Genomic DNA, 13,201 nt, shown 5'->3' on the forward strand with positions numbered 1-13,201 from the left:
AGTATCTTGGCCACCATTATTTGCCATTGATCTTGCTATTTTTCTTGATTTGTATCGCAGAAGCTTCCACGCAGGAATCATTGGTGTGGTATTTCCATGACCAGGAACTCCACCATTACCGATCTTAGTATCTTGGCCACCATTGTTTGCCATTGATCTTGCTATTTTTCTTGATTTGTATCGCGGAAGCTTGATGATTCTTTCAGATTCTGATCTTCAGAAATCTGATGAATTTTCCAGACTCTAATCTTCAGAAATCTAATCTTATGCCCCTGATCTACTAGACTTTGATCAAGGCTTTGATACCATGAAGGTCTACAGAGTTGTTTGTAGAAAAATAGAAGATTAATCTTTCATAGATTTGAGAAGAAAAAGTTATGTTCAATAAAGTTGTATCACAGCTATTTATACATGTACTTCTCATTCTATTCTTAGATCTAGAATGTAACTAACAACTTTATAACAAATTAACTAACTCCTAATTTTAAACTTGAAGAGTAGTTACAGACTCTTATTTATGTCAACAATTTCACGCAATTCTCATTTGCTCTTGCTGATTTTATCATTGTTGCCAAGGATTCTTATGGCTCTGATACTAATGTTAGCCAAAATGCAGGGATTCTCAAAGGAATCCGAGGTTTTAGCAGCTAGACATGAGCTTAGCGGAGAAGCTAGCTAGAGTTATTCAGCTATGGTGGATGAAAAGATAGAAGATGAAGAATAGAATTCCATCGAAAAGTGTACTTGTATATTCAATAGATGATTCAAAATGTAGTGATACAATGCCTTATATATAAATAAGAAAGAATCTTATCTTGCTAATTGCTTCTAACTAATCCAACATCATAACTAACTACTCATAAGGCAAAAAACTAACATGACCAGGTGATTCATTTATTGTGTTACATTTAATTGTTAGCTCCTTGTAGTTGTTAAATAATGTCAATATTATGGTGACTTCCTATTTTAATTGTTTCCTTTTGTTATCTTTGTTTTCTATATTTAATTATTTTTATTTTGATTACTCAGGTTTTCTTTTAGATAAATTAAAAAATAAAATTAGAGAGCAATCAACTCTTCATGTATATAATTGTTGGGGTTGAATCTAACAATTGGGAATTAGAGTGAAGACAATAGAGGACTGCATATCAAATTAGAGTTAATTTAGATCAATTCTAAACTAAAAATATGTTGCTGAAATTTCTATACATACAACAAGTTAGGTGATTGTCAGGATTTCTGATCAAATTCCCACGATTTTCAGCCAAGAATGTGAAAATAGGTTAACAATTCATCATAATTTGTGACAAAAATACCGAGGATTACCATAACTTACTATTACCACAACTCTTGTGATTGAAATCTTTATGAGTCATTAAAATTTGAGGACAACTAACTTCTAGCATATGCTAGTCTCGTTATGGTAACAAAATTCTGAAGAATTGCTAGAGTTTGACTACAAATTTATCACTAGAGTTTTAACTGTAATTCTGAAAAATTGTTAGAATTGGCTATTAAGACTGACACGTTGCCACAATTTGTTGTGTAAAATTTTACCAACATGTTAGTACTTTACTTCATTTTTGTTTATATTTTTTTAATAAGTACTTTTTATTAGGTTTAACACAACCTCGCTCAAGTTTCACGGGCCAATGATTTTACTTGAGACGGAATTAGAAGACTCATTGTTAAATGGGCTCTAAAGAATCTTAATTCAACTTTCTCAAATCACAAGCTAGAATGGACCAAGTCCATATTGACGATTCTAGTAATTTGATTGTAGTACATGAGTTGTTGCAACATATATTAGACTCTTAGGGCTATTTTATTATTTTTTTTTGCTTCAAAAGATCACACTTACAAAAGAAGAGGGTGGATATTTGTCCAAGCCCCCTTGAGTTACATGGAGGATGTAGATTTCCTCTTTGTACAAGAAATGTCCCCTACTATTAGGAATGAAATAACCACATATGAAATTTGTCAAGGACAAATCATTTACAATGTAAATTCTGTTAGACATTAGAATACTAACTACAAAATATACTAAACTCTTGTTAAAATCAACCATGATCAAAAGAGAAGGTTTTCGTTTGAGCTCTAATCCGAAAGGTTGGGAGCTCTTCTATTTCGTTCTTCATAAGTTTTTTAACTCTCATAGGAAGAGACAAAAACTCTGTGAAGAATGATCTTTGCATAGTATATACTCCCATATTTGCTAGATAATCTGCTATCATGTTCACTTCTCTATAACAATGTTGAAAAGAGAAGGTGCCTTGTACCTTAAGGCTATGAATGTCTTCAATGATGTGCTTGATTTGCCATGGTGTTTTAGCTTTTCCATTAATCATATTAATAATTAACATGGAGTCAGATTCTACCAAAATGTTTGTAAATCCCTTATCTAGGCACCATTCGATACCAAAGAGAATTGCTTTAGCTTCAGACATATTGTTTGAGCATTCTCCAAAATATTCAGCATATGCCATAATCAAGTGGCCTCTCTCGTTCCTTAAAATGCCTCCACCTCCTGCCTTTCCTGGGTTGCCTTTACTGCAGCCGTCGGTGTTTAATTTATATTTTATTGGTTTAATCCATTTGATGCATCGAATGTCTAGTCTCGGCTTAAGTACTTCAATCTGCTGCCATGCTATATGTCATTCCCTGTCCAAGTTAAGACAAGGAAAATTAGAATTGATTAACAACTTTACCAAAGAAATTACCTGAGAGATAACTCTGAGGGGATTGCATTTGATTCCTTCATATCGATGACTGCATCTAGCCTTCCACAGCTCCCAACATATGACAATAGGTGTGCATAGTTGAACAAAAGAATGAACTTTGTTTTTCGCATCAGACAGCCACCAGTTCATCAAAGTACTTCTAATGTTGTTGTGATTATCAAAAATATCACTATGGATATTAAAATAATTCCAAACTTCATCAGCAAGTTCTCCATTTCTGAAAAGATGGTTTGTGTCTTCTGTAGCATAGTTCTTACAACAAGAACATCTAGATGGTCCTGCGACACGAAATCGATGAAGAGCTTGATCAGTAGCCAATTTGTTCTTAAGTAGTCTAAGCATAAAGAAAGAGATTTTGAAAGGAATTTTGTGGTGCCAAATTTTTTCGGCAATCAAAGTAGTATTCCTTCCTTCCCTGAGAACTTTCCAAGCAGATTTGCAAGTGAAGAAACCATGAGTGTCAGGAGTCCATATCGGAAAGTCATCTTCTCCCTCATAGATGTTAATATTTTGGATTTGCTTAACCATATCCATAGGAAGAATACGGAGAAGCTTGTTTTCATCCCAAGTGTTGCCAATCATAAAGTTTGCAACTTTGAGTTTTTTGGATCTTCGAGTATGAGGAAAATGTTGTCCAAGATTACCGGTACCTAACCAATTATCCCACCAGAAAGAACAATTTCCTTTGACAATTTTCCAAACTAAGTACTTCTCACAATCACTCCTTACATGAAGAATTCTTTTCCAGGTGTGAGACTGCCCTGAAACCCATTTTTTCTTCACTGGATGCGCTCTTGGGCAATATTTAGCTTCAAGAAAGTTCCTCCATAAGGTATTTCTAGTTCTAAAGCTCCACCAAACTTTAGCACTAAAGCTATTGTTAATGTCTTGGATTGATTTGATTCCTATTCCACCCTCGTCAGTGGGATAACAAAGATTTTTCCAAGCAATCCAATGATGTTTCTTTTTTCCTTCAGTCTCACTCCAAAAGAAATTAGCAAACAACTTTTCAATCTGAGAAGTAGTTGTTTTCGGAAGATGTATCACTGAAAGCATATGAAGGGGCAATGATTGAAGGACTGCTTTTATCAAGACGGCTCTACCCCCACAAGAAATCATCTTGCCTTGCCAACCTTGCAATCTACCAGTAATTTTAGAGATAAGACCATCAAAATACTTGACTCTTTGTCTACCAAAATAAATGGGACATCCCAAATACGTGAAAGGAAAGTTAGATTGAGAGAAACCAGTTATTCTCTTAATGTCATCTGTCAAGGACTCATGAGTATTTGGAGCTACTAGAAAACAAGACTTGTCTTTGTTGACGAGTTGTCCAGAACATTTCTCGTAAACAGAAAGCTTATTCATCATAGCCATTAAAGACAGAGGATCCCCAGAAGAGAAAAGAATAGTGTCATCTGCATAGCTGAGGTGAGTAAAAGAGGGACATCCTTTATCGACTGAGTAGGGAATGAAACTTTCACTTATGAGTTGCTCCATAAGTTTGGTCAAAAGTTCAGCTCCAATAATAAATAGAGAGGGTGACAAAGGATCTCTTTGTTTAATTCCTCTTCCCGATTTGAAGAAACCATGTCTGCTTCCATTTATATTGATAGAGTACCAATTGTTTGCAAGAAGCCTCCATATCATATCAATCCAGTATTCAGAAAATCCAAACTGCCTGAGAACTTGACATAAGAAAATCCAATCAACTCTATCAAATGCTTTAGTCATGTCAAGTTTAATGATAACATTACCATTGACGTTTGGATTCTTAATGTTGTGAACTAGCTCTTGAGTGAGCATGATGTTATCAGTGATAGATCTATCCCTCATGAATCCTGTTTGATTCGGTGAGACCACTTTATGAATGACTTTAGATAGTCTTGTGTTCAGCATTTTGGATATGATCTTAGAGCTAAAATTGCTTAGACTTATTGGTCTCAAATCTGTAAATCTTTGAGGGTTTGGAGTCTTTGGAATAAGGATAAGACATGAATGAGTGAAAGATCTTGGAAGTGGAGTACCTGCAAAAAAATCACAAACCATGTTAAATAAATCAATCGAGATAATATCCCAACATTTTTGATAAAATGTTCCTGTTAAACCATCTGGTCCAGGAGCACTATCCGCACTTAGTGAGAATACTGCCTCTTTCAACTCAATCATAGTAGGTAGGGCATCCAGTATATTATTGTCTTCTTCATTTATCACACATGGTAGACAATTTAGAATACTGAAATCTTTGTGAGAATCGTCCTTACTGAATTGGGATTCAAAGAAATTTATTGCTTCCTTAGCAATTTCATCACTTCCTTCAATCCATGTGTTATCATCCTTTTTGATCTTTTTGAGGACTAATCTTCTTCTCTTATTGTTCATGATGGTATGAAAAAATTTGGTATTAGAGCCACCATTTTGAAGCCATTTCATACCAGCCTTTTGTTTCCAAAAAGCTTCTTCCTTCTTGATATGCATAATAAGTTGAGCATTTGCGCAGTTGTAAGCCATTCTGTTGCTATCAGAATTGTTGGTCAAGCAAATTTCTTCTAAATCCGCAACATTTTTTTCCATAGCTTTAGTGTTATCAAAAATGTTACCAACACTGTTTCTCGACCACTGAGATAGCTTTCTACATGTGTTTTTCAATTTCAAGTGGAAATTCCACATGGGTGATCCACTAGTATCTTCATTCCAGGCAGCCTTCATTGTTTCATTAAAACCAGGTTCTTGAGTCCATAGATCCAAGAATCTAAAATATTTCTGATGAGTTTGATGAGAAGAGGATATAGAAATCAAAAGAGGGCAGTGATCAGATCCAGTCCTGATAAGATGGGTGACTGTGGTATCAACATACTTGAGTGACCATTCAGTATTTATTAATACTCTATCAAGTCTTTTCCAAATTCTTTTTCCTTTTCCTCGACCATTACACCAAGTATAGATAGAACCAAGGAATCCAATATCTATCAAGGAGCAATCCATCATACAATTTATAAAAGGTATACTTTTATACATTCTATGAGAGTTACCCCCTTGTTTCTCCTCTGGAGCCAAAATAACATTAAAATCTCCTGCGACCAACGAAGGAAGATTCATGTTATTAGCAATGTATCTCAAATCATTCCAAAGTGGCTCCCTTAAATGATCCTTGCATTTTGCATATATGACAGTCAATAGAATGGTTTCCTCATGTGTCACCACCCGGGAGCACCCCCTAGTCGTAACCGGCGTACTCGACCTCGAAGAGGTCTAATACAAGCCTCTTAGCATTCATTCATCGCATAGACACAAAAACCATAAAGAATTTAAAACTTTCTTTACCAAGAAAACATTTCATAAAAAAAATATATATAGCAAGCAGAAGACTTTCTAGACTTTATACATGATGTCTCAAAACCATCTAATACTTTAGAGTACAAAATTTGGGACTAATCCCATACACAACTTAAACAATACTAAAAAGACATAAAAGAACATATAGGGTATTGTCCTCGAATATATGAGGACTCACCAAGTCTTCATCTTCAACACTTAGAAACCTATCAAATAGCCATGACATGTCATCATCTCCAAATCCCTACACTTTAGTCAAAAAAAAGGGAAAGAAAGGGGTTAGCACAATTAAGTACTAAGTATGGAGACTATGCAAAAACATGCCAAAAAGGACATTTTCAAGGAAGTAAATGCTTTCATATCATTTGATAAAACCTTTCCTTTATAAGTATAAGAGACATAATACAAGTCAACATTAACATATAAGACCATAGCCAACCATACATACACTCAACATATGTCCATATACAACCCATGCTTAACTTTAAAAAAACACATGTCATTTCATTACCATAGGACCTCTACCTAATATAATCTTAAGACACACTTGAGTGAGACAAGAAGTGACCGCCCATACAACCTCTTCAAGCACACTTAAGTGTTCCCCAAGATTACCTTAGATAAGGACATTTCCTTCACAACCTAACAACAATAGACCAACATTCTTTAAGAAACCATTTTGGAGACATTCATGTATTTAGAGGACTTTCATACATTAGCCATTAAGGCTTAGGGAACTCACTTTAGCATCTTCAAAGCCTACTCGTGCCATGTGTAGATAGCATCCCATATTACTACCTACACGTTGTAGAACCTATCCAATAACTAGAGTGCACATCCCACATGATGGGAATAGGCATTAACCGACATAGACCATGCGAGCTAGACATGGAATCCGATGTCATAAAACCCTACACCGTGGAAGGTGTTCTACTTGCCAAGGGTAGAACTAGGACACATCTCATGTAGGCACATGGTTTAGGGGATATCCAAATATGTTCATTGTACTCTTGCTTCATACTCGGGAGAGCTACCATCTTAACCATATCCACTCGGTGCTTAGCCTTAGTTCCCATGGAGTAATTTCATTCACATGTATGTGCTAGAGAGGGCACCATCATTAGGTCTACCGACCCATAGCACATCTACCAAGAAGGGCACCACAAGGATCTACCGATCAAGGTTCATTAAGAATAGCTCACTAAATCCCCCTGGAAGGGTGCCTTAGGCCTACCGATTTTTCATTAAGGGTGCCTTAAGCCTACCGGTCCAAGGTTCATCATTTCACACATGAGAAGGGCTACCACCATTAGGTCTACCAATTTCATGGTTTTACATTTACTTAGGAAAGCTAGACTTATGAAAGGGCACAATTTCTTAGTTTTGCCGATTCAAGTCTTGGCTTAGAATTTCTCTTTTAGCATTTATAGAAAGGGCTCCATTTCTTAGTTCTGCCCACTTCACATATTTATGCATTCAAGACTTTTAAGTAACAAGGAGGGACACTTTAGTCTACCAACCAAGTTACAACATTTTCATTTAAGGATACTTCATAATCCAACATCATTTCATATATACATCATGAGAAGTCATACTTTAACTCACAATGCTATCCACTTTACATAGGATCATCACAAGATCACATAAAACTCATTCACATCATACCTTCACATATAGCTTCATATAAAACTTTACATATAGCTTCATATAGGACTTTACATATAGCCTCATATGTGTATAATAATACAACAATATATTAACATTCACATAATGCCCTTCATGGCCTCAATTCACAATAATACAACAAATAACCACCTCCACCAAAGGTGGATCAAACCAACCAATAACAATTATATTAATACTAAGAGATCAAGCCATCTTACCACCCTGTTCAAAGGCCATAAGCCACAATACTCAATTCCATGCCAATTATACAATATTTATCAAGTTTGATCAACTTACCCTCTTTTCATGGCTATCTTCATCATCTTCATATTCCAACAATTAACAATACAATAACAATGATAATAACAACATTCAACTCTACAAGCTAAGCTAAGCATAAGCCAATAATCAACATGAAGACCAATTCACAATTTTGTCCATTCAAGGCTAACATCCCACATCCTTCAATTCACTAACAATTCTTAACAATTCCACATAGATAAATACATATATGAACAGTCCACAACAATCTACACAATAATCATCCATCAATTACACAAAATCAATACACCCACTTTAGGCCAAATTTAGAGAATTTGAGAAGACATGGGTTCATGGGGATTTCTTTCTAAAAACCATTAATAATCATTAATAACCATATAAATCATTATTTAAAACCTTTTTATGCAAGAACCCATGCTAGAATCGAAATAGGTTTTTGTGTGTATTTGAAAAACCTTGAAAACCTTTTGATTGGGTTCCTTGAAAGAAAGAATAATCAAGGATAAGGATCCCCATACCTCTAAGTTGAAAACCCACGAAAATTGGAGAAGAAGCACTCGAAATCTTCAACCCTAGCTCCAACTCCTCTTCTTCCTTGAGTTAGAGAGAAATATTTGAGAGAGGGAATGATTTTGGAAATTCTAAGAGGAGTGACTTAAATGAAAAGGAATTAAGTCATAAAAAGGTCTTATAGTTGCTAGGAAAAGAATAAAATAACATAGGGTCAATTTTGGAAAAGGACTAAGGACCCATAAAGTCTTAACTTAAAAATTCTACCCCTTCCCGTCTTAGTTCGCCCTTTTTTTTCAGCCTGACAGTGCTTCAATATTTCGGGCATAACTTTTTACTCCCAGGTCGGAATTGGGAAAACTCGGTGGCGTTGGAAAGAGGACTCAAAGACCTTTAATTGGATAAGTAAAGGTCCACCTAATTCATTTTGAGCTAAAAGATATGACCATTTAAAGTTGAGCCTTACAACTCACTAGTTCAAATGACTAGTTTCCGGACGTCACGGTCATTTCTCATCATTTCATCAAGTTCCCAACTCCAAACTCACATGTGAGACTCTAGTTTCACTAGTTCGTTTTTAGGGTCGTCACATCATGAGTAGTGATGCTACAGGTGACTTGCTGCTCTTTATCTTGAATAATGACACAATCATAGAGCTGATCACAAAAAATCCAAATCTTATTGTTATAGTTTGAGTAAGCGAAGTTGTAACCCAATCGCCTTTTGAATTTGTCAAGTTTGGTCCTTTTGCTAAAAGGTTCCATAATAGCAATAAAAGCAAGATTGTGAAGTCTTTTAATTTGATTAAGTCTATCAAAAGCACCTTGACTGTTGATGCCTCTCACATTCCAAAAGATGGACTTAATCATCAAAATTGATTGGAAGTTGAGCTTTGATCCTGTGTTTTTTTCACAGGTTTTCTAATTCTACCTCCTCTGCCTCCTCTATTGATATTGTCACCTCTAGTGTTTTGCGAACCTCTAGGTGAGAGATTCATTTTCCCTGATAAATCCTCAAAAGCTTTAGCGACTTCTGGTTCCTGTTGGATAGTACTAAAAGTATGAAATTGATTCTCGGCTTCTTCATCACTTGTTGAAGCATCATCATTATCCTCCACACCTTCATAACTATTATCACTGCTCTCTCGAATTTTCTCATTTTCTGTTTCGGTATCTTCTTCTGTTTCTTCCTCTTCCTCTTCCTCAGAGGATTGATGCTCGTGGGTGTCTATAGCTTTGGTTGTGATTTTTTTTTTGTCATGGGCTTTGTGTATTATTTTGGATTTGTCAGTGGATTTGGTTGTAGTTTGATTTGGTTGTGGGTTTTGTTGGTTGTGTCTAGTGATTTGGTTCTTGGGTTTGATTTTTGGTAGGACAGAGGTCTTTTTTTGTTTGGACAGAATTTGGTCAGTAGTGGAGCTGGCTTGCATCTGATCAACCGGGTGTTTTTGAGGCTTTTTTATTTCGGTAGTATTTTTCTGTCGTGTATTGGTTTGATCTTCCCAATTAACCTTTTTGTTGTCATTCTTATTTTTTTGTTGATTGCTCTTATGTTTGTTCTTTTTTGAAGTATCATCCTTTTGCGTCTTGTGTTTATTGCCAGAGATATGAGTTTCTTCATCCAAAATTTTCTCCCCTTCATTTTGGTCTTGCTTTTCTTCTTGGAGTCTACTTGTTTCACCTTTTTCCGTTCTTTGTTATTGCTCCCCTATTACAACATTGTTTGTTGTCTCATTTGTGGCGTTTTTTCCTTTCCCTTCCACAAGAGGCAAAGTTTTTTTCTTTTGATCATGAGCATTGGGTTCACTGATGACCACCCCAACATTTTTCCTGTTTTGTTTTCCTTTCTTTCTGCTAACTTCCTGAAAGCCATCTTCAATTTCTTGAGATTGAGGTGTAGTAATCTTTTTATTTTTCATTTGCTCTTCTCTCAATCTTTTTTCATTTTCACGATTTATCTTAGTTCTGCATTCCATTTCTGTGTGTCCCTGAAGTCTGCAATAAGCGCAGTAACTAGGAGCATCTTCATATTCAATTTTCAGCCATTCTCCATCTTCAGACCCATCCGGTCTTTTATATCCAAGCCAAATTTCCTCTTGTTTTGGTCTTAGGAGGTCAATCTCCACTTTGATTTTGGCTACATTTCCCCTAGATTTGGAAAAAGTGGCTTGATCTAGAGCAACTGCTATACCAATAGATTGTACCAATTTAGACAGGATATCCCATCTAAACAAGTGCCAAGGAAGTTTATGGATTAAAATCCATATGGGGACAGTAGATGTTGCTTGCTCAGGTTTAAAATCAGGTGTCCATTTCATGACTTTCATAGTGTATGGACCAATATCAATAAAAGGCTTAAAGTAGATATGCTTGAAATCTACTTCATTAGTAAAGTCCAGGTAAACACATCTATAGTCATAGAAAGCAATTTTGACAGTACCTAACAGTTGAAATTGCCCAATGAAAAGTTTCCTTAGTTCCTCCATAGTTGGCTTTCCTTTAATGAACTTCCCCACAATGGTCCATTTGCAATCTTGAGCTAGGCTGCCGAAGTAGTCTTCGGCTGAGAAATAAACTGCAGGTTTGCCCAAATGTGTTCCATGTTTAATGTCTACATGAGTTTTTCCAGCACTAGAGGATGTGAGCCTAGATTGAACGGCTGCTGCGAACGTGGGCTTTGAGGGTTCGCTGGGTTTCGATCTTTGACCTCCAGTAGCATTATTCATCGCATTTGATATCAAAATTTGTTGATTCAGATTTTGATTGATATGATCCTCAGTTGCTGGCTCGTCTGAATCAATATTTTTCTGAGTAGAATTTGGCTTTGGATTAGGATCGTGATTGTCGATTTTGTTAGAGGCATTTCCTTTATTGTAGTTTTTGACGGGTCGGTCGAAGTTAGTAGAGACCTTGAATTGATCGTCTCCTTTTCTTTTTTTAGCATCCTCTGTAGTGTTGTTTACCTTGACTAGAGCTGATTGAAGAGCTTGCAAGAAATCTGGGTTGTTAAGGGCAAGATTGATAAGCTCTTTATATTGATTTTCATCTGGGTTTCCTTGAGGAGTTTTCTGCTTGAGGGCAGAATTGAGGTTTAAATCCTCCAAATCTTTATTGGCCGTGATTTTGCTAGTTGGGATAGGCGGAGGATCTGGCGGGACTGCCGGATTTTGCCCGATTGGGTTCATCGGAATCAAAAAATGTTAGAGAGAAGTCAAAGAGAATTTTTTTAGAGAGAGAAATTACCGTTGGATGTTACGTGCCTAATTATCTGACTTACTCTTAGGGCTATAATTTGACTGTCTAAAGGGAAAAGAGCTTGATATACCTCTTTAATTTGTGATTTACAGTTAATATATTTTTTGTCATAAATGATTCACTTATACATTACACTAATGATCTAGTCCATATATTAGGGCCTTTTCCCTAGTTCATATAAACTACAACTAGTTCTACTATTCACGTCTAAGTCCTTGTTAATAGGGTAAACAACACAAATTTCACTATTTTAAAATTTAATTACTTAGATTCATGCTAATTTTTAATATTATGAATCTTACTAGAATTTAGAATTTTGATATATGTATCTGGCGCATCTAGATATATGGGGTCAAATTAGGTGTAATTTATTCTAGATACATTGTATCTAAGTGGATTCACATGTATTTGACTCTCTCACTCCCCTCTCTATATGTATCTATATTTCAGAATGTACCTAGTATCCAGATATATACATGTATTTGATGTAATTCGCATGTATCTCAGATACATATACTACCTTGCTCGCCTCTTTCCTTCTTTGCTCGCCTCTCTCCCTATTTTAGTGTATCTGGTAGAAAAAATACATGTATCTAAGTGTATCTGACTTGAAATTTATATTAATTTATTAATTAGTGAGATAATATATTATTATTTCAAACTAGGGAGAGAATTAGCTATTGGTAGTCTTGTGATGGTGGTGGTGATTCAGCGAAGAACAAGAGGTGAAACTTTTAAAAATTATATTAAATATAAACAATAGTTGTAATACAATTCGAATTGAATATTATACATTGTTATAAATTTGATAGTTATTATTCTAAAGTAAATATAATACATTTCTAACAACGTAAACTAATTTAAATAGTACTGAAATATTTGAAATTTACCTATAATATATACTTATAATACATTATCTATGTAAATTGACAATTCCTAATTCACTCACTTTATAGGGTTGGATCCTTCCTTCTAATGACCAACATATCTATAATTCTTTTCTTCTATACGAAGCAGCAGTCGTCAGTTTGTAGAGTTTTTTTTTCTTCTTCTTATAGTCAAGTGTCTTTCACTCTTGCTCTAAATTACTATGTACTTATTTAAAGCTTTTCATCGTTATGAAAAGTTTGTTGGAGGCCGGCATAATCAACATTATCTTCAAATTGTAGTTGATGACTTTTAAGCACATCTAAACTATTTATAATCGCTAGTTACAAAATTAAACTAGGATTAGAGTCACCTTCTTATAAGCTAGGAAGAGCTAATATATGCATTTGATTTTTCTCTACATTGGCATTTCAGGGGATAATTAGAGAGAGATGTGAAAGTACCTTTCATATAAATTATATTATGTATATAAGATTAAATATGTATTTCATGTGTATATATTTTATATGGAGCCCCCTCAACACA

At 35.2% G+C, this 13,201-nt stretch overlaps 1 protein-coding gene across 1 annotated transcript; it reads right to left on the bottom strand.

Moving 5' to 3' along the window:
• Positions 1-2,631: 2,631 nt before the first annotated feature.
• Positions 2,632-9,963, bottom strand: LOC125809017 (uncharacterized). The gene is made up of 3 exons (XM_049488694.1): positions 9,465-9,963; positions 2,721-5,815; positions 2,632-2,661 (listed from the first exon to the last, which is right to left on the bottom strand). The coding sequence occupies exons 1-3, from the start codon at positions 9,961-9,963 to the stop codon at positions 2,632-2,634; spliced, it is 3,624 nt and encodes a 1,207-aa protein (XP_049344651.1).
• Positions 9,964-13,201: the final 3,238 nt, after the last annotated feature.

The sequence above is a fragment of the Solanum verrucosum genome, unplaced genomic scaffold (assembly GCF_900185275.1).
Source record: "Solanum verrucosum unplaced genomic scaffold, falcon-dt-bn FXZP01000699.1, whole genome shotgun sequence".
NCBI lineage: Eukaryota > Viridiplantae > Streptophyta > Magnoliopsida > Solanales > Solanaceae > Solanum > Solanum verrucosum.